The sequence below is a fragment of the Meriones unguiculatus genome, chromosome 8 (assembly GCF_030254825.1).
Source record: "Meriones unguiculatus strain TT.TT164.6M chromosome 8, Bangor_MerUng_6.1, whole genome shotgun sequence".
NCBI lineage: Eukaryota > Metazoa > Chordata > Mammalia > Rodentia > Muridae > Meriones > Meriones unguiculatus.
In genome coordinates, this window is record NC_083356.1 from 92,978,224 (window position 1) to 93,004,691 (window position 26,468).

At 40.3% G+C, this 26,468-nt stretch overlaps 1 protein-coding gene across 1 annotated transcript; it reads right to left on the reverse strand.

Moving 5' to 3' along the window:
* Window positions 1-2,345: 2,345 nt before the first annotated feature.
* Window positions 2,346-26,468, reverse strand: Arl5a (ADP ribosylation factor like GTPase 5A). The gene is made up of 6 exons (XM_021660973.2): window positions 26,148-26,468; window positions 18,393-18,453; window positions 17,814-17,961; window positions 16,090-16,173; window positions 9,654-9,805; window positions 2,346-6,752 (listed from the first exon to the last, which is right to left on the reverse strand). The coding sequence occupies exons 1-6, from the start codon at window positions 26,191-26,193 to the stop codon at window positions 6,704-6,706; spliced, it is 540 nt and encodes a 179-aa protein (XP_021516648.1). The 5' UTR covers window positions 26,194-26,468; the 3' UTR covers window positions 2,346-6,703.

The window sequence follows — 26,468 nt, forward strand, 5'->3', positions numbered from 1 at the left end:
TCATTACTACAATTCTGAGCAGAGGCACAAACCATAAGCAGGCTCATATATACAACTAAAACTACATATGAAGATAAGTCTCGAGGACACCTTTAGTAAAAATGGCCAAAAGGCTATGGCAGGTTAGGGTTAAAATAAAAATCTCATATTATTTAATACAAGTTCCACACAGCCAGTAAGAAAACTGGTAGAAATTGGAATGAATATAAACTAGAAGATTTCTGAAAGGCCACCCTGAAATATATAGTTTTATGATTTTCCTAATGTTTATCTTGTCAAAACATCGAATGCTGCTTGTTTAATATTTTACCATGATATGTTTAAAATATGTTCACTTAATAATAATCTATTTAATATAATGAATCATTAAGTTTAAATATGTATGCTCTGATCACATTAAGCCTTATAAGCATTTTCTGTCCTGTACAACCACACAGGAGTGCATCACAATTGAGATACATATCAATATAAAATCTGTAAGTTAGATACCTACCTTACAGCAGTGTTTTGGTCCACATTGCATTATTTATTTTTTTAATATTACAAATGTTCATTAAACTTTCCTGTTTGTTTTGTGGGAAAAAAAAAAAAGAAAACTGGTAGAAAGTTTATACAATTCATAAAAGGACCCAAATCTATGATGTTCCAACTCAGATAATAACCAAAGAAATCTAAAAAAGAAGGTTTCATTTTTGTCCCGAGACTGGCTAAGCTTTAAGAGAATCAAATAAAAATATTTCCCAGTCCTCACACGCTTATTTAACAAACACAGTGTTTTTGGAAGACATTATGCTAAAAATAGGAATTGTAGGTTCACGTGAGAACATGTACAACTTAGACCACTGACACTAACGAGAATTCTCAGGGACACCACCAAGCCCCACCAGGAAGTCAAAGGACTGAGTAGTACTGATAGCTGTAAACCGAGTGGCAGTCACAGAGGCCCATGACTTAGTGGGTGGTTGTGTCAGAGGACGAAAGGCATTGGGTACTATTCTCCTCAAACATGAGCTGACAGTCTTTGCATGTTTTAGATTTTTTTTTCTTCAGCCCTGTTAAAGGCAAGTGAATGTTTAATGCAGGTTTAACGCATTGCGCATGCATTAAGAGATAAACCGGCTGTGGGTGTAACTTGATGGTAGGAGGTTTGTCTGCTAAGCGTGAGGCTCTAGGTTCCATGCCATAACTACAAAACCAGCAAGACAAATAAAAGCCTTCCCAAGAGCCAAAAGGTTACAGATCCAGGCAGACAAGTGAGTCCCCCATGTGGGGAGAAGCTCTGTGTTGCCCATCACTGGTGGATAATGCTCTTCCCAGCATCGTTCAGTAAAGAGGCTGTCTTCTTCCAGTGTTTTGACATGGCTTCTCAGTACTGGATCCCTGTAGCTGTGTGAGGGTTTCGGGTCCTGAATATAGAGCGTTTATTCAGGTGGGATGGATTTCAGAAGGCAGAAGGGGCTTTAAGTCTCGGAGTAGGTGAAAGAAGAACAGGAAGGGAAAATACAGGAACACGGAAAGGGAGCCTCCTCTCCATGGAGCTGGGCTGAAGCCTCACAGTCTCAGAACAAAGGATTTCATGACATAACGGACTGTGAAGACTGTATACACCGAAATAATACTCTTCAAGTAAGGACGGTAAAAAAACAGCAGCAAGCCATGAGTAAGACTGAAGAAAATATGATCTACATGTTTGCTTGATGCTTTCCCAGCTGTGAAGCATGTAACTTCAGTCTGAAACTCTTGCAAATAAAGTTACAAATGTGCTTTTCCTGTAACCTAGCATAGCAGGTAATCAGGGAACCTGCCTCGTTTAGCCCCAAATCCTCACCCTGCTCCTCAGACCACCCCATGACCTCACTTCCTAACACTCGAACACTAACTTCAGACCACCACCCCTCATTCAGTTTTCTTGGAACACCTCAAGTCCCTGCCACCCTACCACTTGATAAGCTCACTTCCACACTCGGGAATTTACTGTCCTTTCCCTAAAACCCTTTTTAATCTCTTACCCTTGCGTAAATCTGTTAAAACCCATTTTCTGGCAGAAAAAACAAACTAGTTTTATCCATGTTTCCCTAAAGTTGGTTTGGTATTTTCAACTTTGTGGTTTCATTTAAACCAAACATAAATGGTGCCTTAGAACCCCTGAGGCTTATGTCATGAATAAGACAAGAATATACAACACCAGCTGGGAGCGGTGGCACACACCTTTTGTCCTAGCATTCAGGAGGCAGAGGCAGGTGGATCCTTCGAGTTAGAGACCAGCCTGATCTACACAGTGAGTTTCAGGACAGCTAGAGCTACGTCCTGTCTTAAAACAACAACAAACCAAACCAAGAACATGATACCATAGAAAACACACATCATTTATTACATGGACTTAGAAATCAACACAATCAATGTCAGGCACTTCTTAAGTACACACTATGAGAAATGTCTACCAAAGAGCTGCACATTGAGCAGGCAACACCACAGACTCACCCTTCCATGTCAGGAACAGTACAGAGTTAGAGAATTAAAAAGATGAAATATTGCATAATTAGCCCAGTTGTATCCTGTTACATTTCTTCCCAACTTCAAACCATTTTTAGGGTTAAATACAAGCACTCACTTTTTAAGCATCCAGAGTGCTAAATTCTGCACTCTCCTTTATTCCACCATCAGTCTTAATCGATCACACCTGCTTTGAGCAAAGTGCACAGATGTTTTTTAAGTAGCATCCCAAATCCTTTGCTATTACATCTGATTCTACAGGAACACATGATGGTTGATTGCTGCCTTTTTCTCCCTTTCTGGCTGTCTTTTGTGATTTAGTCTTGGTGCCTGATACTATTTAGCCCAGGCTGACCTTGTACTCAGCTTTCTGAGTGATGGGATTACAGACTTAACACCACTACATATGGCTTATTTTGCTGTTTTTAAAAGCCTGTTTTAGCAGGTTTATTTTGTAATACTAGGTATCAAATCACAAATTTCTTTAGACATTAAATGCTGATCTTGGATGTTTAAGTAAACATGAGAAAACATGGAATGTGGGAAGCCATTTTAGGATGTCTTCAGGCTCAATATTATAGACAGCTTAGACAGCTTTTTTTGGTCACCTTTCTCCATCTTAACCTCTTAACATCACCATTCTTAGTTATATGAGGATAATGTGAATGCAAGTTAATAGCCTTTGGTCCTAAGTCATAGCTCAAGGACCTGACATAGTCTATGTATTTTTCTTGTATTTCTGAATCTAGCTGTCAGCATAAGAAGTTAATTTTAAGCAAAAATTAAGGTGCTAAGTATAGTACAACATATGATTCTCCTACTGGTTTCTGTATAGCATAATCTGAATCTGGTCTCTTGACAGACTCAGCATCTCTGCTGATGCAAAAGGTCCAGAACAGTGAGTCAAGTCACTGGTGGGTGGACAGACAGAATTAGAAAGGTTACTCAAAACCTAGTGGTCAGAGGAGTAATAGTTCCGGGCAAAGTTTAGAATTCCTTCTGATGAAAAGAGCGGCCATCATCAGTGGTAAGCAAACATCCAGGGAAGCAAGGGCTGGCTGAGCTACAGAAGTTGCTCCTGAACAAGAAATTCCACGTTATGTTTGGAGAATGGAAATGGTCAAATATGTTATGTAACAGAGCCCCATTTCTCCTTCACCTTGAAAATGGGAATGATACCAGGATACCAAGGGCAATTAGAAGACCCCAAAATGCACGTATGATCGAGGATGTGCTGTTATCCCTTATTTACAAAGTAGAAGAGACTACAGACGCATTCCTAAAATGCCTGCAGAAAAAACTAGACAGCTGTCTACGATTTCCCTATTTACACTAATATAAACAGATTTTGAGGTTGCCTGTACTGTATGTGATTGCTGTAGTTACAGCAAGAAATATAAAGTGCCTGTAAGAGGAACATCACCACTCCTCTTCTAGGCATCTTAATACTATACACTCAGACAAAGAAAAAGAACACCTTAGGGACCCCTCGCCTGTCCTCAAGCTCCCCCACTTACCTGTGACTTTCATGACTACCTACGAGGCACTTCTTCAAGGCCAGGGAACAAACTCGTCTTCCTTCTATCTCATGACATGCTTATGGAAGGTTCGCTTTACCACTTGCGTTAACAATGCCAGCCAGCAGCGCTAAAGCACATTTTATTCTTAAGGCAAAATATCACAAGAAAAATGAATACTCACTCCCCACTGCCCAGCCCACTTGGCTTCTGTGTATTCTTTGTCTACTGTGATGGCCAAGGTGTGCTAGAAATATATGGGAAACAGAATTTTTAAAATAAAACTCTCAACAGAATGGGAAGCATACACATTATAAATGTCATTATGACAAAATCAAATATATTCAAATGATTTACCTTATGGTCACTTTTACCAAGATATCAAGAGAAGTTAAACAGCTTTTAAAATTAGTATCAAAACAGGACACTTAAATCTATCCACATGTACAGAGGTATAAATCTTTGTTCTTTTCAAAGCTGAGCACAGTGAGGTTCAACGAGATGTTTGTTTATACCCAGAAGTCGCATATTAACATCTGAAACCACAGGATTTGCTGAGTTCTGCCCCACGACATGTAAACTGCCAGCATGACATCAGGGGGTGCTCCACCATATTTGGACCTAATACTGTTAATGACAGTTTTGATATCTTCATATATTAAATCTCTTTTTACTCAGTCATAATTTTGTTTTTATGTACAAGTACACAGGTATATATATATTTTTTACTCTTAGCCTAAAAGGGTTAACAAAACAAAACAAAACCCAAACCCTTATATTTTGTAAATGTGGTAAAGTTTTCATGCTTTTTTATGTCATGTCAATAACTGACTATACTAATGCAAAGGAGTAAATGCTTTAAACATCCAATTAAGAATAAATTTTAGCCAAAACCTTGGCAACACCAGAATGTGCTGGTATGTGCTGAACTGATGTAACAGTGATCCAAACAACTGTGCACATGACTATTCAAATTAAAAACTGAAATGCTAAAAAGCTGCAGATCTGGGAGGGAGGGTATTTTAAAAATACAACAAAAAAATTCTCCTCATGATTAAAAAAAAATTATAAGAACATATGAAGAGGACTTAGCACTGCAAAGCCTAATGATTGAGGGCCATACAGCACAATCTCAAACACAAAGTATCCCGAGTTAACATTCATCTGCGCCTGTTAGGTTTAGACATTAAGTGTCTTACATTTTACTGAAAGATTTTTCAAAGTTTTATCAATGTTTATATGTGGACTTCTATTTCTTACCAACATCTTTAAGAAATTTTAAAGTGTGATACTAAAACTAGTTAAATCTTTTCTTGAGTATCCAAAATCTTGACAGTTTGGATTAACTTTCAAATTTTCAGGGCACAAGAGGTATATAGAGTCACCAAGAATATGTTAAAACACAGGATAATTCTGTTTATAGTCATGACAGAAACACTTCAACCTTAGATAAATTAAAAAAAAAAACAACAAATATAAAAGGTGTTTTGGGTCAAAGTACTTGTAGTATAAATAGTGTAACATGCCAAATTTTTTAATCAAATTCTTGAAATCATTCAGCATTTCTGGATTTCTCAACTATGAAACAAGGCATTTTATGGAGTTGAAGAAGATGTAAGAAAACCTACAGTCACAAATCTACAAATGGAGAAATTAACAGTGTTCACTGAAAACTAGGCCTTATGTTTACTCTCAAATTCATTTTAACTGTTTGTCATATAATTTAATACCTAAAAAGGCTGCAGCTAAATTAATTACTACCATTTATAGAACGTTACCTCTTTGGGTAGATATATTTCACACCATAATTTTCAATTAAAAATCAACTGATAGTTTTAATCACAGTTTTGGAGTGAAGGATTAGTAGCTGAACTGGCATAAGGATCTACAGAAGAGAAGCCTGACAACTGCTTGCCATGTAATTCTGCCCAGCCACAGCAGGCCAGGAGTCTGGCTGAAATCTATTCACTTGTGTTATATGTTTCCAGCTGTATTACCGAGCAACCAAAATAGGTATACAATGTCAAGCTTTTTCCTGTCTCAGTTTTAAGGAGCAGCTCAACAATTCTGAGTCAAGGTTGGCTTGTTAGGATAATACAGACAACAGAGGGGTAAACTAAACAATGACACTTAACACCAATGTTGGTTTGCACTGACATTAGGATAATAACTAAGGCTAGTATTAACTTCTGTTATTTGCTTTTCTTTAGAACACAAATCAAAGCCATTAACTTGAACTTGAGGTATATACACAATACATATTCAACTTTAAGCAAAATACTTTCCATAATATTACATTTTTAAAAACTGGAAACCGTATCTGTGCTGATTTGTATTGGATTCAATGTAATGAGAAGGGAACATTCAACTTGGTGGGGGTGGGGTGGGCAAGTCACGCTGACAATAAAGCTCTAAAGTTCAAATGTCTTCCTCTGCCTTTGTCCTTGCCACAGCTCTACCATGTCCTGAGAGGATTCACCATGAGAAAACGTCAGTCACAGCTTTGGAAGGATTGAGAGAGCAAACTGGGTGGTGACACTTCGTCTTCGTTTTCAACATGTGGTCTTCATTTCTCTTCTTATAGAAAACTCTTCAGTCAGTTTATTATAAATATATCTAAACCATTTTTGCAGCTTTCAGGTGAAGTCCAGCACTTTGTTCATACAGAGTCCGTGAGAAGAGGTCAGCAGAGATCATCTTATCTTCAGCCGTGACATCATCCATTCAAGTCCTTGGCATAACCTACGACAACCACGAAAATCTTGTTACTCAGTATGACCTAAAAAGCTACAGGCTGTCTACTAGCAGACAGCAGTCTCCATCAATTTGAGGAGCAAGAACAGTGCAGCGGCAACTGATGAAGGGACCGCTACTTCAAAGATGCGTTACCACTAGGTCACACAAGGTTTTGGTTCAGTTTTACCTCCATGCTTAGAACAGCGCCTAACATATACAGGAAACTCACACGACCCATGGCCATGGATGGACACACTATGTGCGTGTGTGTGTTTATCAACATTTTGTGCTTGCTTTTCTAATTCAAGCAGTGCATCCTAAAAACAAAAATCAGGAGGTAAAGAGATTTTTTATAAGACTATGGATTGGAGCATTTTTAAATAGGAAAAAGTGAAATCTGATAGAGTAAGTAAAACCCAATATATGTTAGAACATTCACATTATAAAACAGTAAAAACTTGTTTCAAAAAAATACTTTTGACATAAAAAATGCTTATGTCATGAGGTAAAAATAATGGGATATTACACTAAACATATAATAGAGTTCTTAACATGAATGCATATATATATATTAAATAACTGTATGTAAAATATTTGAGGCAAGAGACTACATCATTATTATTACTCTCTATTGACCAACAAGTAACTGAACTACTTTGAAATATAGAAAGGGATTACTCTTGTGACAAGAGAAACCAAATGCCTAACAAGAGGGAAACAGCCATCAGTGATGTGAGAGTAAGCTTCAAAACTGTCTATTCTCTAGGATGAGCACATATAGACATAAAAGCCAGTGACTGCTGCAGTGACTTTTTTAGAGATCGACTTTTTACTATTTATATGTATGTGTTTGTATGCACACGAGTGCAGGTACCCACAGAAGCAAAAAGAGGATATAATATCTCCTGGAGCTTGAGTTGGAGACAGTTATGAGTCGTTTGACATGGATGCTGGGACCTGAAGCTTAGTCTTCTGGAAGAGAGCCTTCTCTCTAGCCCAAGTGAAAAAATAAAAAGAACACACAAACAGAAATCAATGAAGCAAACGATTTTTGGGAGTGGCTACTCTTCTTCAAAATTAGACTCCTACTTTAAACTGACAGAAAACAATGGATGGAAAACAGTGACTTCAAACTTAAATGAACAGCAGTCCACTGCTAATAAACCACAAACTGCACTCGGTACTTTACAGCCATTATTTTCATCTTCCCAACAGTCAGGTCACAGTACTCCCCATAGTTTACAAGAAGTCCAGGCCTACCAAGGTTAGCAATGGCAGGTGTGGGGTCAAGGGAGGCCATGCTCTACAGCCCAGTCTTCAACCAACCGAAGCAAAATGATACCCAAACAGAAACCAAGATTTTGGTCTATTTCAGTGATCTGATTTGAATGCCTCATGTTCATTCATCCTTCATCATGGTTTTCAGAGGGAAATAATTCCTGTCACTTTACCTAATTATCTTTTTGTACTCTAGGTTTTTGGTCCTACCAGGACCTCAGCCCCAAACTTACGACCTCTTTTTATAATCTCATTTCTTTCTACTGCTTTTGAATAGATAAAAGATCTCCATACCTTTGAAAAGTAGTAACAAATTAATCTTTCTTTTAGCTTTTTACCCTATTTTCAACCTCTTCTATTTCATATTTCTTTTCTTGCTACACTCAAGTGTTAACAGGTAGGCTGAAGAGACAGCTCAGCAGTTAAGAACTTCTACTACTTAGGTGAGGATCCAGGTTTGGTCCCAGCACCCACATGATGGCTCACAAGACAGGTTCCAGGGCATCCCATGTTCTCTTCTGACCTCTATGGGTTCTCTCATGGACATGGCACACTCATACACACTCAGGCACAAAGAAGCCTAAAATAAATAAGTCATTTTTTAAAGACTTTACAGTCGCTATCCTAAAATTTATTTCCTTTTTAAACTACAACTGACCTCCTTCTGCCCACTTTCCCAATGCACAGGTTAAGTTCACTCATTTACTGTTAAATTCAATAGTACTTTTTCCATCTTCCTGGTCCTTGATCAGACATTTGACAAAGCTCAGCACTACTTCCTTCTTAAATACTTTCAGCTCTGGGCACAAGACTCGGGCAAATCATACTGCCTTCCAATACCCTGCTCAGGAAACAAGGACATTCTGCTTTTACTCCCAATCCCTGTGGGGTGGGATGTGGACTCCACCCATGGTCTGGCTTGTGTAGATAAGCACTCTACTAACACACTACACCTTTGCCTCCAGCTTTTTTTTTTTTTTTTGACAGCATAATTTCCGTCTGACGACACTGCTTGACCTTGGTGGATATATGCCAGTTTTACACATAAATCCTCTTTTATTTCTACTTTGTTAGGCATAAGAGCTGCTGAGAGGACTAAGAAAGTCACTGCATAGAAAGTACTCTAGGAAGGACATGCTTGTCAAGCTTTAGTTTCTCAGCCCCAGGCTCATTATCAAAAGTATTTTCTGGGGGCTGGAGAGATAGCTCAGCAGCTAAGAGCACTGGCTGCTCTCAAAGAGAACCCAGGTTCAATTCCCAGCACCCAAACGTCTGTAATTCCAGTCCAAGGAGATCCAATATCCTCTTCTGGCCTCTGAGGGCACAGCATGCCTGTGGTGCACACAGTTGCTCAGGCAACACACCTATACACATAATATTTTTTAAAAAGCATAGAAAGTATTTTCTGATGTTTCCAGCGCTTAGTGACACTCTCATTTCTCTAAGCTGCTACAGGAACTGTAGAATTCACAGGCCTACATGCTAGCTCATGTGTGTATATCTGTATTGTGTATTTTATTACAGACTCATCCAGTCTGATTTAAACACAGACTTCCTGACATATTTATCAATTTGATGACACACACGTTTCTGAGCCCCATGTAGGATACTCATGAGATGACATCTTACCCCTCGCCAGTAAGAGCACAGCAAGCTTGGATATGCCACTGATGGTCTTTTATAGAAGTTAGCTTCAAAAACTGGGAGATTTCTGCTACTGTCATGCATTCTTTGACATCTTGCTTATTAGCAAAAATCAGCAACCCAGCTTTCCTTAGGTCCTGTAAAAGCAAATAAAACTTTAAAGGCTAGTACTTTCTCCATATAGTTTCCACTTAGCTAGTCATTTTTCATCATTTTAGTAAAAGAGACAATTGTTAATTAAAATTTTCTCACAGACCCCCCCCCCGTACAGAATTTAAAGTCCACTCGATACTATTTCACAGCTCACGATGTAAACCATGACTATGTTTTGAATAAGCCCTGTGTGCATTTATAGACTTCTCGGGTGTGTGTCTCTGCTTTTGGTGCATGTGTGTGCGGGTGCAGTACAGGCCCTCTATATGCAGATATGTGTGGAAACAGGAGGTCAGTGTTGAATGCCTCACCTTTTGGAAGTAGAATCTCGCTGAACACAGAGCCCACTGATGTTCTCAGACTCTGGCTGGTAAGCCCAGGAATCTTGTCTCCCCGCCCAGCACTGGGATTAGGGGTGTATGCTGCTATGCTCTTCCTTTTTACATAGGTGTGTGTTGGGGATCAGATCCTCAGATTCACATGCTTGAGCAGCAAACATTACCAACTGAGCTATCTGTGAGATCCTCAGCACCGTTTAGTCTTAAGCAATATGTTTTTACGACCCTAAGTGCTTATACTTAATCATATTTAAAGCATAGGAAATACCTACTACACCAACTAAAAAACAACAACCAAACACCCCAAACCTTTAATGTCTACAAACAGCCATCCTTGACTACCGTACCAAAACTTTGCCCTCATACACTTCTCTACATTACATCTGCTGCTTTATTATCATCACTTATTAAACTGTAACACATGTAAGTTGTTCATGTTTTTTGAGGTCTTGATATGCAGTCCAGGCTGAGCCTGAGCTCATTATCTCCCTCCCTTGAGCTCTGGGGTGCTAGAATTTCAAGTGTGTGCCATCACTCACAGTTTAAATACTCTCTGGACAATTGGGACAGTCTTATCAACACTGTTCCAACTGTTTTCCTGTATGTATGTATCACCATCCCTTTCCTCAAACTCCTCAGCAAACCACGGTTCCACAAGAGAATTAAACTCCTCAGAAAGTGACCATACTGCAAGTTTCCAACAATGTGTGAAGGTGGTATTATGTATGCACACAAGAAACTAATGAGTCACTACATATGACATAGGGCTAAATTCTCAGTCTGGAAACACTGTGTGTGTGTGTACTCCTGGGTGATATGGTCTATTCCTTCAAATTTTCAAATACAGGGCCAGGATCCACAAGAAAAAAAAAACAACAAAAAAACAATTGAATTAGTGATTTAAACTCCCCTAAAATTCTGTCCTCACCAAATAAGACACTGGAAAAACTAAACTCTTCGAAGTTTCTGAGTCTACACAGCTGTGCTGAATGCCATCTTTCTTCTCCCCCATCTGTTTTTTGAGACAAGGTCTCACTTCCTAGTCTTGGCTGCCCTCGAACTTGCTGCACAGACCAGGCTGGCTTCAGACTTAAGAGATCCACCTGCCTCTGCTTTCCTAGGTTGGGATTAAAGGTTTACGCCCATTTTAAAAGGCCATTTCGGCATTACTGTGTTAATGTGCTTAAAGACATCATCTGCAGTGGACACAAACTCATACTGTTCCACACAGACTTCTCTTGCTCCATTTGGGAACCTGCTTCTTTCTGGTGTAGGAAAATAAGCTCCTTTTTGGTTCAGAGCTTTGGAGAGTTTTCTATGCACAATCAAGAATGACTTTGTTACAGTGCCCTCTGCAGGATGGAGTTACCTGATTATGCTAGACTAGAACAGACAAGAACACAAGTAGATGGTTAGGGGTTTTAAGACTTCATATTTAATTAGTTTCGGACATAGTTTAGTTCCCCCCAAAAATCTAAAGATAAAATGAAAACTAAAAAGCTAGATCATAAATTGAATATACATAGCAATTGTTAAAGATACAATTTTTTTTTATTTTGTACTAAATGGAGTCAAGCGCTAAAGGAGAGAAAATGAGTTGTTTCATGGACAACTTCTGAAGGGATTTGTGGGAAATAGGAGCCAAGAGAAGGGGAAGTGGTTGGAGTAGGTTTTGGACCAAGAGTAAGCCAGCAAGCCAGGGGTTTCTCGTTCTGGCTCTAGAGTCTGGGCTGAACCATGTCTGTGGGTGGCAGTACACTTTGGAAAATCCAGGTGTTAAAGGCTTGATTCCCTGTACAGAACACTCAAGTGGAAGAACCCTTAAGAAATGGAGCCTAGTTAAAGGGTTTCTGGGGAGTTAGGGGAGTGCCCTTTAAGGTGATACTGGCACACCAGTCTTTTCCCAGCAATGACTCTAAATAAGAATGTTTGTACCTATAATAAAAGGCATTCAAAAATATTTGCTATATACAAATCCTAGCTCTTTAAAAGCTGGTTAGTCACAAAAACAGACAAAGGTAAGGAAAGCAGCCAGGTTAAGGTCCCCAGGCAGAAAGACTCAAAGGCTTTAGCTCTACTTCAAACACTGAGCCTGATATATATAATGGCCAATTAGTGTGCCATGAAACGGAGGTTTCCTCTTAAAGGACACACACACACACACACACACACACACACACACACACAGGCATGCACACACTCAAGACATACCACGTATATATAGTTTTTCCTTCTAAAGTCCCCATAAAACACCACTTTGAGATAAAGTAAAGAATGTTTTTGTTTCTTTTATAAAATACAGCTGGAAAAAATTGTCATTTTCTGCCTCTTTTATGGCGTATTTGTCTCTCAAACTAAAACTAGAACTTGTTAAGTGAATGAACAAAGAATGACAAGATATATTTTTTAAACCCCAAAGGGTTGACAAGAATGCCAGAATTTGAGCCTCAAACAGGAAAGCGTGCACACTGTAGCATGATCATTATCTCAGGGCATTTATTGCTGTGATGAGACACCATGACCATAGCAACTCTTATAAAGGAAAAGGTTTAACTGGGGCTGGTTAGTCCATTGTCATCATGGCAGACACAGTATTTAAGAGTTCTGCATTGGGATCCACAGGCAGCAGGAAAAGAGAATGATACTGGACCTGGCTTGAGCATTTGGAAGCAAAGCCCACCTTCAGGGACACACTTTCTCTAGCAAGGCTATACCTACTCCAACAAGGCCACACCCCCTAATGGTGCCAGTCCCTAAGAGTGGGGGTGGGTAATTACTAAAAGGAAAACATGCATCCTTAAGTTTACAAAACCCAGTTTCTATTTTGCTTCCTAAACTTTTCACAGTCTATCTGAAACAATAAAATCTGTATGTAAAACTCAAAAGAAAGCATCAAATCAACAGTAACATATAACTTCATTAGAAGTATCCCAATTTTCTTAGGCTTTACCAAATTCCACTGAAATAAAAAAATCTACTTTATATATCTGTTGTGTAGCAATTTCCTTCCAAGTGGAACATTGTATCCTGGAAGGAGATGTCTTAAGGCTCAGGATGTAAACAATTCACAAGCCTCAGGAAACTCCTGAAACTTAGAAGACACACAAGGCTTCTTCTCCAAGGTTATATAAGGGGAGAAGAGACTATGACTAAGGGTCATCAGAGCTATTTCTAAGTTGCAGAAATGCTGCTTTCATGAGGAAATCAACCACCATAGCATGGGCTTTTGGGTAAACTGCCTTTGTGTCAGCCGTGTTCCTCTAAGTAACCCCTTACCTGTATTCCCGTAAGTCAATAATTCACCCTGTGAACTTTGGTACAATAGTTGGTACTCTACTGTTGCTAAGCCCTATGGTGGGGCATGACCTTTATGAGGTTGGAAAGGCTTCAGTGAATCAAAATGAAGGAGATTGGCGTGTAGACCAGGTTTGTAAAATGGTAAAAGAAATCAAGAGGGAATAAGGCAGGTTAAAAATGGTCTGTCCAAGACAAATGTGTTAAGACTTCTGTCAAGTTGGAATTCCCAGAAAAACAACAGAAAGCCAAATGCTAGAAGCTATTAAGCTTCTGGAAGGCTTAAAAAGCTTAAGCAGTAGTTTACAGAGAGTGATAAACCAGCTAAGTGATAAGCTTGCCTTGCGGTGGGTAGTGATAGCCTTGCTGTAGACATGTAAAAGCATACTGGGAGTGGAGACTGCCCAGCGTGGAGTCTTCTCAGCAACCAAATTTGGCTGACATAAAAGCAATGGTACAGTGATGGCCTAGAGCAGGAGCTGACTCCAGTGCTAGACATAGCAGGCAAATATGGCTCTGCTCTCCACTTGGGCCCGAGCCAAGCTGAGCAGTAACACTGATGCTGTTAAAGAAATATGAAACAGCCTTAAAGTAGCACAATAACCAGGGCAAGGAAGCAGGACGGTTCACGGTAAATGTTTTTAGATTATGGAGGACTAAAGTACAATGTCTCTCATCCAGATAGGCTGTTCTTATCATTGCTCTTTTGCTAACAAAACTGACAGGCAAGATGAGATCTTTTTATGCTGTATTGCATCTGTGAATATTTCTTTTTTAGCAACCTTTAAGCCATCAACTGGTACTTACACGGTAGTTTTTCAGAGATCCTGCCTATGCTTTGTAAAAAGATTTCATTCTACAATGCTAACACATGTTCTACAGATACGTAAAAGCATCCAGAACAGTGAAGATGGCAGTTTTTAATAAAACTGTATGTCTTTATGTTATGATTTGAATGTAAAATGACTGCCACAGGCTCATATATGTGAGAACTTGATTCCCAACTAGTGATGCTGTTTGGGAAGGTGACAAGGTGACAGAACTTTAAGAACAGAGCCTAGATGGAGGAACTAAGTTACCAGGCCTTGAAGCCGTATGACAAAGCCCACTTCCCGCTGATATTCTCTACTTCTTGAACGTGGGTGTGATGTGAGCAGCCAGGCTCCTGCATGCTGCTGTGTCTTCCCTACCGTGACTGACTATATTCCTTCTGGAACTGTAGGCAAAAACAAACTATTTTCCCTTAAGCTGCTTTTGTCAAGAGTATTTTTATTACATCAACAGAAAAGAAACCAGGAAGACACTGTGTGAGTGGTGTAGGGCACTTCTAGGCGCCATAAGGTTGTTGGGCAAAAATCCAAATACCAGAGCTGGACAACCTCTCAACGAACTGTCAGCCAGGGAGGCCCTAAGGCCCCACAAAACTACAAGGCTATGCCACTGCTCTTGGCTGCATGCCAGAACTAGTTAGAGTCCATACTGCTGAGGAAAATACATGCTCTGGCTACAGGACATGGAGATATCAAGTGTCATTAATTGGCTCCTTTCCTAATGGCTGGTTGTCATAGTGCTAGAAGGTACTTTGTGGGCTGCTAGAGGAAGAACTGTCACCAGCAATCTGGTTGACTATGGATCCTGTGTACTACAGTAGTACCATGCCAAAGAAAATGTGTGCCTACTGGTACAACAGTGGCATGACTATTATGGGTACAACCTATTGCTTTACAACTGGATTTAAGTCCCAGTCTACTGGACAAAACTCACCAGTGCTGTAAACCAGACAAAACCCCAAGCAAGGAACAAGCCCCGGAAGAAAGGGCACTGCTACTGTTTTCTTAAATGAATGTAGCTTGCCTGTTAAAATGCTTTTTAAACATTCATAGATTACTGTTGCTATCAGCTTCAGTAAGCTATGGAGGGCATTTCTTTTTTTGCAATAGGGAGTATACTATAGAGACTCAAAGCCTCCGGCTGTGTGTGGTACACACTTTAGGTACTCAGAGGCAGAGGCAAGGATCTTTGTGAGTTTGAGGCCAGTCTGGTCTGCATAGTGAGTCTCAGGACAGCGAAGGCCTGGACTTCATGCATGCCAGGCAAATACTCTCCCAGTGAGCTATACCCACAGCCCTAACTTATTAAAATTTTTGAATACCGGGATTAGTAGTATTTTGAAGAACTTAGCATAATTATAAGCTAGTCATTTATATTTTATTTGGTAAAGGAGATAAGATTTAAAGAAAAAAATTAAGAGCAACTAAGTTTAAATATTAGTCTGATAACAGAGAACACTCAAGAACTGTTATACATCCAGGTTCTTCTGATGTGCCTGTCAAATGATAATTCTCTGTATGAATAATATGCCCCAAATGTAAAATAAAAACTATTTGTAGAAATTCTTTTTGCCCAGTGAAACCTCTAAATTAGATTTTGAAGCTAAATATCAGACTATGTTTGTCTGCATAATCTTTCTCCTGTTTCTAGACACACTTGAAATTTGGGGAGCAACATGATCATAAAACATGAATGACAAGTAGCCATGACCAACAGATAAATAATTTTTTAACTGAAATACTCATGAGAGACCATAAAGAAATGACAGAATGCCCATCCCGACTTACTACCAAAAGCAGACTTACCTCGTGGGCTAGCATTTTGTAGAGCTCCTCTCTAGTTACAGAAATTCTTTCTCTGTCTGTGCTGTCCACAACAACAATTACAAACTAAAATGATTACCAAAAAAATCATTAGTGACTTACAGAATTTGGTATCTGAAAAGTCATAAGGTACTTATTTAATTATATGACACTAATATCAAGACGTTACAATCTACTATATGGTAGAGAACCAGGGCTGCTTAGCAGACTCACTGTAAAGCCTAAGACTCATTCTAACTCAAACTCATTTACCAATTTTTTAAGGAAAACAAAAGAAGAGAGTATGATGCAAACACTCTAATCAAAATAGAATACTTTTTTTTCTTTTTAAAATTACTATATGAACTATATAAATACTATGTCCCTATACAGGGTCTATATCCCTTTATTTACCCATCATACAATTTCAAACAAAACTAAAACAAAGAAACTCCATAAAAAACAAACAAACAAACAAACAAACAGACAAACACTTAAGGTTCTAAGTTTAAGTTGCTCCCAGACAAGTATTACTAATTAATAACTTTTGAAACCCAGAAGCATATATGAATTAGGATAATGTGAGAGATAAAGAAATTAACAAATTGGAAATATCAATTGGCATCTAAAAACAAGTGCTTCCTTATGCCCAGGACACCTGCTACCTGCAAGCACAGCTCTGCACTGAACAAATGATGAGATGATGGTGCTTATGGAGAAGAACCCACCACACCCCAAACTCCAAGGGCACCAATGGCAAGAAGGACACAGTAAACGTGTGGTCACTTACGATGCTCATTACCTATTACTAAAACATATTTTTAAATTATATTATTTAGGACTAGGTAATAATTTCCAAATAGAACACTGTGGTTTTTAGTCTTTTCTGTTCTTCAGTTTTCACCAACTGTAAGATTTCATACTTACTGGCAGAGACTATTACTGTGATGCTCATTCTATTAGATGGTATTATAATAAAACTTTTCCAAGGCCGACACAAGTGAATACCTGCAGCATTATATATGGGGCACTGCATACACCTTTATAAGCCACACATATAAGTCCTCCAAACATCTGAGGAAAAGTTAATGGAGTAGTGGGGCCAGGCCATGAGAGACAATTGGTGGTATCATTAATGATTTAAATATCAGCTTTACATAAGTACATATTTTTAAAGCCTTATAATACACACTATAAGAACAACTGGTGCAACTTTTCAATTTATAGGCGTAGGCAATGAACGTAAATGTCACAGGTTTGAAATTTTTTCTTGGAACACAACATGTAAATAAAACCATATGATTATGTCTAAAATGCTTATAATTAAAGGATTTAATTGCAATTGCACTGTATAAAAGACAATACACAGCAAAAACTGGCGAGGACTCAAACCACAGAAGAGCCCTTCCACTTGGCCAGGATTTCTCCACCTTAGCCACATATAAATAGCAAGAAGGAAAAACAATCAGAAATCATGAAATGCCAGTCATTTTAAAATAACTGCTGGATCAAATACCCCAAGCAACTGATCAACCACCAATTCTCCTTACAGAGACTGAATGGTGCATATAAAGTCAAAGATTTAAAACAAGGAATGGAAGACTCTACTATGCTTGCACTCTAAAATCAAACTGCTGTCCTATTTGTAAAGGACTGTAGGGATTCAAATCTGAATGCTTCTCAAGGACTCAGAATGCTCACATGAGCATCGGCATTAAGAATGTTACCTCTGTGTTGGTATAGTAAGTATTCCAGGAAGAACGCAGGGATTCTTGGCCGCCAATATCCCACATCAGGAAACGTGTATTATTAACCACAATCTCTTCCACATTACTTCCTATTGTAGGGGATGTATGTACAACTTCATTCATGGAACTAGGAGGGGAAAAATCCACAAAATTACTGAGGAAGCTAGCTAATCTCATGAATTTGTGCATCAGGGACAAGTCAGCATGACTTCTCTATTTCATACCCCAGTGTTCTTTTTCTGTGAGCTCATACAATGAATCAGTAAAGGATATAAACAGAGCTCAAAATAAATAACGGCTTTAGAACATCACAGATCATTCTGGCAAAGTGTATGAACAAATATTTTCCTGTTTTCTAAGAGCAGGCTCACTACAAAACAATGAGCATGCTTGAAGTTATGTAAAATTCTAGCTCATCACAAACACTTGCTTAAATTTGGAGCTGGCTTATGGTTACTCTACTTGGATCCATATAACTTTTCATTGATTTCATCTATCAAATACCACAAAAGCAGAACAAACTAGAAATAACAATAACTTTAGGCAGTTAATACTCACAACTGGTATAGGATGGTAGTCTTCCCTGCATTGTCCAGCCCAACAATGATAACTTTGTGCTCTGAAATAAAAACCAACAAGAGACTTAGAACATACACATATAGATCCCCTGCTCCACTTTTCATTGTTTCTGTGGTATGTCACTGCATAACACTTTTAAACCTTCTTAGAACTCAAAAACACTCCAACAAGCAAGGAGTGTGCTGTTAGGCTCATTCTCTTTGCCCCTCCTTGCTCTACACAGACACCCCTCATCCTTCCAACAACCTCTCCAGGCCCTCAGAAGCACTTTCTCTTTCTAGGCCTAGGGAAGTCCATGCTTGGCAAAATGTCCCCAAATGGAGTCACAACAACTACAGCTGCCTTAAGTTACCAAAGTTTGATGTGTATATCCGTGTGCTGTGTAAAAAATAAGGAGGAAGAATTCATTCCACAGGTAACCGTAAACCCTCCTGAGTCCACAAACGCAACCCTGCTACTATCCCAGAATACACAAATGCAGGAAGAGTAATACAAAAAATGTGTGACACAGAAGAACCCCAGCATGTACAATACAGACAAATTTTTCACATGAAATTACAAGCCAGGAATGGCCCCAGGTACTTGAGAAGCTAACAGGAAGATCACAAAGTTCTAGGCTGGACCAGGAAATGTGGTAAGACACTCTCTTAAAAACAAAACAAAACAAACAAACAAACAAAAAACAAAAAAACAAGCTCACTTGGCTGACAGTATAGTTCCCTAACCCTGGCTTACTACCTATAAGCTACAGATACTGCCAACCTAACAGCTGCTCCCAAGACTTATGAATTTTAGATTAAATATACTTATATATAAAACTTTATTTTTAGTGTGATTATTATAAAACAACAATGACCAATTCTGTCAGGGTGAAAGTATATTTTATGGATAAATTAAAATCAGGAAACTCCTGAGAAGCATGGGATTCCAGCCATGTTATAGGCTTCCCGACCATGAATGCTACTTCACATTAGGGCCACATTTGCCTCAGAAACAAACAGCTGGGTTCTGCAGCTGGAGTACCTTTCTTTTGTTAAGTTTCTAACTAGCACAAGTTGGCCTTTCTAATTTTACTTTTTTCCTTGCAAATGTAAGCATTACCCATTTGATGATGGATGCTTTCTTCAATTCTGTTAATATAAGCACCCCCAACTGTACTCTAACAACAAGAAAATACCCTAGTAGAATACGGATTTTAAATTAGAGCGTCTTGGACTGGGTGTGGAGGCAATTCTTTAATCACAGCACTCCAGAAGCAGAAACAGGTGAGTTGGAGGCTAGCATAGTTTACATGGCAAAAGTACAAACTAGAGCCTTTCTAGAATATCAGTTTAGTTTTAACTTGAAGGAATACATGATTAGCTACAGGTCAAAATTCAGACAGACTTCCAGTACTCAGAAAGAAAAACAAATTTATAATCATCAGTGAAAGAAAGGGTGTCCTTAAAACATTACAAAAGAAACAGGACCAGTCCAAAAGTAATACAAAATACAAGAATCTATAAAATAACTGTAAAGAATGACTTAACCATGCATGTTTGTGAATAATGTACCCACAGGTGATTAACACATGATCTGTTTTACACAGACCCTAATCACGTAAGGAGGTTATGAGTAGGCATGTTAGCAATGCCATTACTGTTCAAGAGGTTCTGATGCTTTCCTGTCGTTCTTGCTTCCAAAGCCTGTGGTATATTGTGCTAAACATTCTCAATGGTGACAAATCCTTTAACCTCTAAAGATGAATCTGAGTTTTAAAGAGGGTACTTAGCACCATCTTGGTCACCAGAGAAAGGGTAGCCTAGCTTACTGTTAAATGAGGTATGACCCTTATGTAATAAAGAATCGTTACAAAAACTTGTCTCCAGTGACATCTGAATTGAGCTTCTAAAGAGACACTGAATAGGGGAGACACTGGCAGGAAACTATGTGGCTTCCTAAAATAATAGCTTTTATATTAGAAACCCTCATCTGGTTTTGTTTTTTTGTTTTTGTTTTGTTATCTTTAGCTATGCCTTCAAGAACTTAATTCTAAAACCACTGTTTTTCTTAGCTCCTAGAAGGATTTTCTATATCTAAAAACAAAACAAAACAAAACAAAACAAAACAAAAACAAACACAAAACACCAAAAGCCTGAGAGCTTTTTGGGAGGGAGGAGGAGTCAGACCTGGCCACATGCTGAGCAGACAGAGCAGGCAAGCATACTGAACAGAAACACTGTGCAGTAACAGGGCAGAAGAGGCTCACACACAAGAATTTCATTTGGGCATATGAAGGATGACAGTGTGAGAACCTTTATTAGGAGGCATGGTGGAAAGTTTTTAACAGGTAAGACTATACAAAATGGAAAAATCCAATCATGCTGGATAACAGATTTAGTTGGCAAAGAGAACCATTTTTTTTTTTTTTCTATTCTACAAGACTGGGAATGAGGGAAGCCCTAACAGGCAAAAGTTAGGGTTGGGGAAGAATAAGAAGGTGATGGGACTACCCAAAGTCAGAATCTGTGGAGGCCACATGTCCTTCTGTCCCTTGCTGATAAAGCAGATAGGAGAATGGAGATTACATCACTGGGAACAAGGTGAAATGGGATGAGTATGACAGAGGGTAAATGTCTTAATCCAAATCTCCTAATTCCTTTCTTGGCTAGCCACGAAAATCCAGACAGCTGGTCAGTATACCTAGTCTCCACATTATCCCATCAACTTCCTATTTAATTTTGCTTGCACCATTCTCCACTGTGAAACAGCACTCTTCTAACTTTACAAAATTAACCAAGTCTCACACTACCACCAAATACATAAATACACACCCTGACTGAGATTTCTAAACTGTCAACACAGGGAATGGAAGCTAATAACACAGGTTACTGTGACATTATAGAAAAGAAGAAAGAAGAAACTCAAAGCAATCATGTGCACAACTTAAGAAACTCTTTCAAAGAGCCACAGGCTAGAAAATAAAACAAAACAAACAACAACAAAAATTCAGAAGTGCAACCTAGAAAAATCTGTAATCCAACAGATCACCCCCCCCCACACACACACACACAGCCTCCTGTCTACAAGACGAGGTCACTTCCAACTTTAACAGAGGGGAATGTGTGTACAATAAGCTAGCAAGGACCATATTATATTGGTAGCTTCCTAGATCAAAGATAGGGCGTGTATGAGTCATGATGAGAACTGTAACATTTAGACAGAGTTGTGTAAGATAAGGTGGTAACGCAATAGTCATAAGCCAGCTTGTCCCCGGTATAGGATTAGATCATCCATATGTGTTCTAATACTAAGTCACCCCCCTCATACCCTTTCAGCACTCTGTCCTCCCCATTACCAGATGTAATGGCCTCTATAGAGAATGTAAATTCCAAACACGTGTTAACATTCTGTCTTATAATGTGCTTCAGGACAAATACTCCACAGACCCAAAAATATAGCAAGCATATTAGGAGGTAATGTTACTAAGGTCAAATGTCAATCGAACTTTGGCTGGTCCAGCTCTGACACATGTGATTCACTGCCCTTGCTGCTCTGTGTGACTTCATTTAAAAGGCTCCGGCACTCAGGAGAGCCCAAACCACACTCTTACTCTCTGCTGGGGTTCTGAGCCTAAGCCAGGCTTTACCTTCCCAATCAACATTGTTTTCTCATAAAAACACTTCTTGTGTTTCCTCCTTCATTTTCTTTGACACAGCCAGGCAGCCTACTAGTCCACTTGTTGTCTACGTCTGTATCCTTCTGACTACCACTCAGTAAACTATCAAAAAAAATTTAAAAAGTAACTGTCATTTAAAAACCTCCTCTCTATGAACACACAAAGTCAGAAAACACAAACACCATCACCTCAAAACCAAACGAGCCTTACTGGGTCTAGATACGGCAGGCATGTCATTCTATGATATGACCTAGCACAAAACCCATAAACTTATTTAAAATACTATTAACTTTTTCTGACTTTATTTTTTTAGTTTGACCATGCAGCTGAGTGTGAACTTTGTAGATGACAAGCTGTGTCCCAATATCAACAGCTCGGACACACCTGCTCAGGCAAAGCTCCATTTGCCACATTCACTACTATTCCCTCATCCAGCACAGAGCCTGAGCAAAGCATGTGCTTAATGAAGTATCTTGTAGTGGACAAAAAAATCTGCCTGGAAGAATACAAGGGTTTGAAAAGTACTATCTAATCAAGCTATTTTATACTAAAAAAGCAATTTAAGAACATTACAAATTTTATTGTTTAAAAAAAGCTAAAAATAAGCTTGCTAATTTACAGAGCAGTGATAAAACTTTAGGAACAAAGACCTGCATTTAAAAAATTTCTGGTTGCTGGAGGGATGGCTCAGAGGTTAAGAAATTTCTAGGGCGGGGGGGGGGGGGAAGAAACAATTAAAGATGCAAAATCAGAGACCCATTAGGAGACAGAAATCACGTAGTAGTTTGAGGTTGGGAAGTTTTACAACGGAAGTATCTAGTACCTATTAGAACTAGAGACTAGCAAGAAGATAAAAATTAATCACTATGCCACGCAAGAACCAGGTACTAAGGGTAAAGGTGAATCTGCTGCAAATGGCTTATCTGGAGAGCACACTGTCACCAGGAACACGCACTTCCTCCTGCAATGGCCCTCCAGTGAGCTTGTCTATGTACCCACTGACCACAGAGATTGCGGACAGGGTGCACTGGGACCTAAGAGCCAGTATCCAGAAGAGGTCCAATTGCTCCTTGGGGAGTCACCTTCCTGCTCTCTCTCCTGAACGTTTGAACTGCCTTGAAAAGAAGAGCAAAGCCAAGAACAGGCTCCCCAACATCAGGTCTATGCAGAACGAGCAGCTGTATCAGCACTCATTCATAGCTTCAGACAGCCAATGAGCAGAGCGATGACACGAGTCTGTCAAGAAGGAAATTCCTCAACATTTTATAGTCTACATCGATGCCAGAGAGGTTCTCCTTTCGTCCACCACCCTCTGGTAACTGTGTGTGCGCACGTTTAGGGTGGTGGTGGTAAGGACACGCTGGCACTGGAGATCCTTGTTTAAAATCTCAGGCCTATCACTTTAAATGCACGATGCCCAAATGTGTATTTGCAAAACAGAAAGTTTCGAGGAGTAACGCAACTGACGCAGACTAACCAACCGGGGTGAAACACCTGGGATCTGGTGTTGCAAGCCACAAATCCTATCAGCTACTGATTATCCACAGAGAAGGGCTGAGTTCCTTTTCTGCTGCCTTGGACTACAATCAAAGCTTCAGGAAGGCAAGGAGATTTGTCTGTTTTGTTCTCTGCCTTATTCCCACCACCCAGAGCAGTGGTTCTCAATCTTCCTAGTGCCATGACCCTTTAATACAGTTCCCCATGTTGTTCTGATGACAACCATAAAATTCTTTTCACGGCTAACTTCGTAACTGTAATTTTGCTGTTATGAATTGTTACTTAACCAAACACTGATAACGAGCTCTTTTTTACAGAGTCACTGGTGGCAAGCCTAGATCTAAAGGTTCACAACATGCCAACTGAATCAACAGGGAGAAAAAGAAAAAAAGATGTCAGCGTCTCCTTAAAAGGACCAACAAGCAACAACACACTTGGTTGTTTCCTTGTCCAACTGACAGAAGCCACCCAAGCCTGCTTCTTCTTTCCCAGTAGCCCAGGTTGGCCTTGAATTCACTATCTAGCCAGGCCATCCTGAGTGATGGGCTCACAGGTGACCCCACCACATCCTCTCTTCTCTCTTGGTTGGAGGTGGTTTAATGGTGAACGCACTACAATTGGGGCTACCTCCCCCCGCTTCAGATAATTTTTTTTATGATGTAAATGAATTACAACATCTAGAATAAAGTTTGAGCTCTACTGAATCACCTAAACATAACCTTGGTTTTCTCGGCTGAGCAGTGGGGCAGTTCACCATCGCTGCTTTAACCGAGCAGGCTGCTCTTTGAGAAGACAGCTGCCACGGTTCTCGGTTCAGCAACATGGCAAACTGCGATTACTCAAAGCCTCTTCCTGCAAGTCTCTGTGAAAAGAAGACAGAAATGTGTCCTGAATCTTCTGTAAAATAAACACACGAAAGACAGGCTTGGCTTATGTGTGCCATTTAACACAGGTCCAAAACGCCAACAAGGGTCTGGACTGAGCAGTGAACACCATGAAGCTACTGTGCTGGGGACAGACTGTTTATCGTGGAACATATCATTTCTTCACAATTTCACTATCCTGAATGGTATGATCCTAGAAACTGAACTCTAGTCATTCTCTTGTTAATCTTCAAGCACAGAGTCAATGTTCAGGCAAACTACTACAAAATGCAGATCATAAGTTCTGTAGTGATACCAAACACATTCCTGTTAACTGCCTGCAACCAGCTGGGCTTCTTTTAAAGTTCGAATTCATTTTTAAGTTACAGAGACAGTTTTATCATTGACTCAAAGAAGAAAGTGAAGGCAGTGTCAGGGACCTTTAATGCACAACGTGTTTCTAAACCTCACGGCAGAACTAAAACACTAGCTTCAATAAAGTCAAGATTATAGAGGACAAAACTAGATACACACTGCCCACACTGACATCACCAGTTTTACAACCTTTAGTACTTCAAACCTAGAGATTAAGTTTTCAAAAACTGTAAGCCCCACAAATTCCTCCTGTTCTAGGTGATACTATATAAACCCACAGAATTGTGAGGCCACCGAGACCAGTAGCCCCCGCTCTGCTGCCCAGACAGTGCTGATGGAAATACCTCTTTATCGCCTTCCACTTCATTTAGTATCATTATCTAAACTCTCTTTTGAAGAAATTATTATTAAGAAAGTAAAACCCACCGGGGATTACAAGGCCCAGTCTGCTCGCTTCCCATAAAGCCAACTCTATCCTGGAGGAGGAGCAAGAGGACTAAAGAGTAGGCACCCCGCTCATTAAGTTTTAACTGGAAAAAGTGGGGGTGCGACAAGGCTCCCAGTTTATACACGAGAAAAAGAGAACGTTGTTGACGGAAAGAATGAACTGCAAGTAGAGCTTTTTTAAAAAAAAAAATCACATTTCATTTCAGTAATTATGTTAGCACTATATATTCTCTCCAGTTCCACACACTCAGTTTGTAATATTTTGTATAAGTCCCCTATGCATTCCGTGACAATGTCTGCGTTTAGGCAAACTTAAACAGTAACCTGCTAGTTACCTAACGCTAACGGATGACTCGCGAAGTATGTTTTAAAAGCCTTCAGTGAAACACTTCAACTAGGGCCAGAAAAAAAAAAAATAAGAAAAAGAAAAAAATTCTCTAATAACCCAAGAAGGAAAACGACCTTAGGCTTGACCTTTACTACAGAAACAAACAAGGCAAAGGCGAAGCACCCATCACAGTTCCGCGGCGTGGGACTCCCGGTCCCTCCCCTTCACCCCCCGAAGTGAGCCGCCCAAAGCGAACCGCGAGTCCAGCACTAGTTCCAGCCTTCCGCACCCTGCAACCCGTGGGCTCGGAGGCGCCGCGAGGGCCAGGACCCGCCGTGCTCACCCCTGAACCCCAGATGCTCTCCGTGCGGCCCAAACACAACTGCCGGCAGGGGACGGGGATGGAAGCGAGCCAGGCCGCCCGCGGGGGGCCCGGCGTGGGGCAGGACACCTTTGGCGCTCGCGATCCAATCGGAGCAATGGGTGTATGGCGGGAGGAACCTCTCCCCCAGCTCCCGGGAGACAAAGGCGATCCTCCGGGACCTCCCCGCCCGGCCCAGCCTCACCCTGGTGATTGAACAGCCTCCAGATCCGGGTGAAGAGAATTCCCATCCTCGGGCAGCCGAGCCCTCCAGCCGCCCGGGCTCAGGCTGCGGGGCAGAAGGACGCGCCGGGACCTCCGCCTCTGCTCCCACGCCGGCCGCGCGCCCGCTTCCAGGGACCCGCGGGGAGGCCGCAGCACAGGCCGCCCAGCCACGCGCGAGGCCCCGCCGCTACCGCCGCGGCGCTCGCCGGCCTCGCGGACATCGCCGCCGCGTTGTCTGCTCGAGCCTCGCGGGCCACCGTCCTCCCCCAGCTCCTCTTCGGTGGCCGCTAGGGCAGGCGCG

Excerpts from the sequence above, each read along its gene's own strand:
- Arl5a (XM_021660973.2), bottom strand. The coding sequence starts at position 26,193 with ATGGGAATTCTCTTCACCCGGATCTGGAGGCTGTTCAATCACCAGG. Across the intron at positions 18,454-26,147 it reads GAGGCTGTTCAATCACCAGG|AGCACAAAGTTATCATTGTT; the intron begins GTGAGGCTGGGC and ends TTTTTATTTCAG. Across the intron at positions 17,962-18,392 it reads ACTACCATCCTATACCAGTT|TTCCATGAATGAAGTTGTAC; the intron begins GTGAGTATTAAC and ends TTCCCCTCCTAG.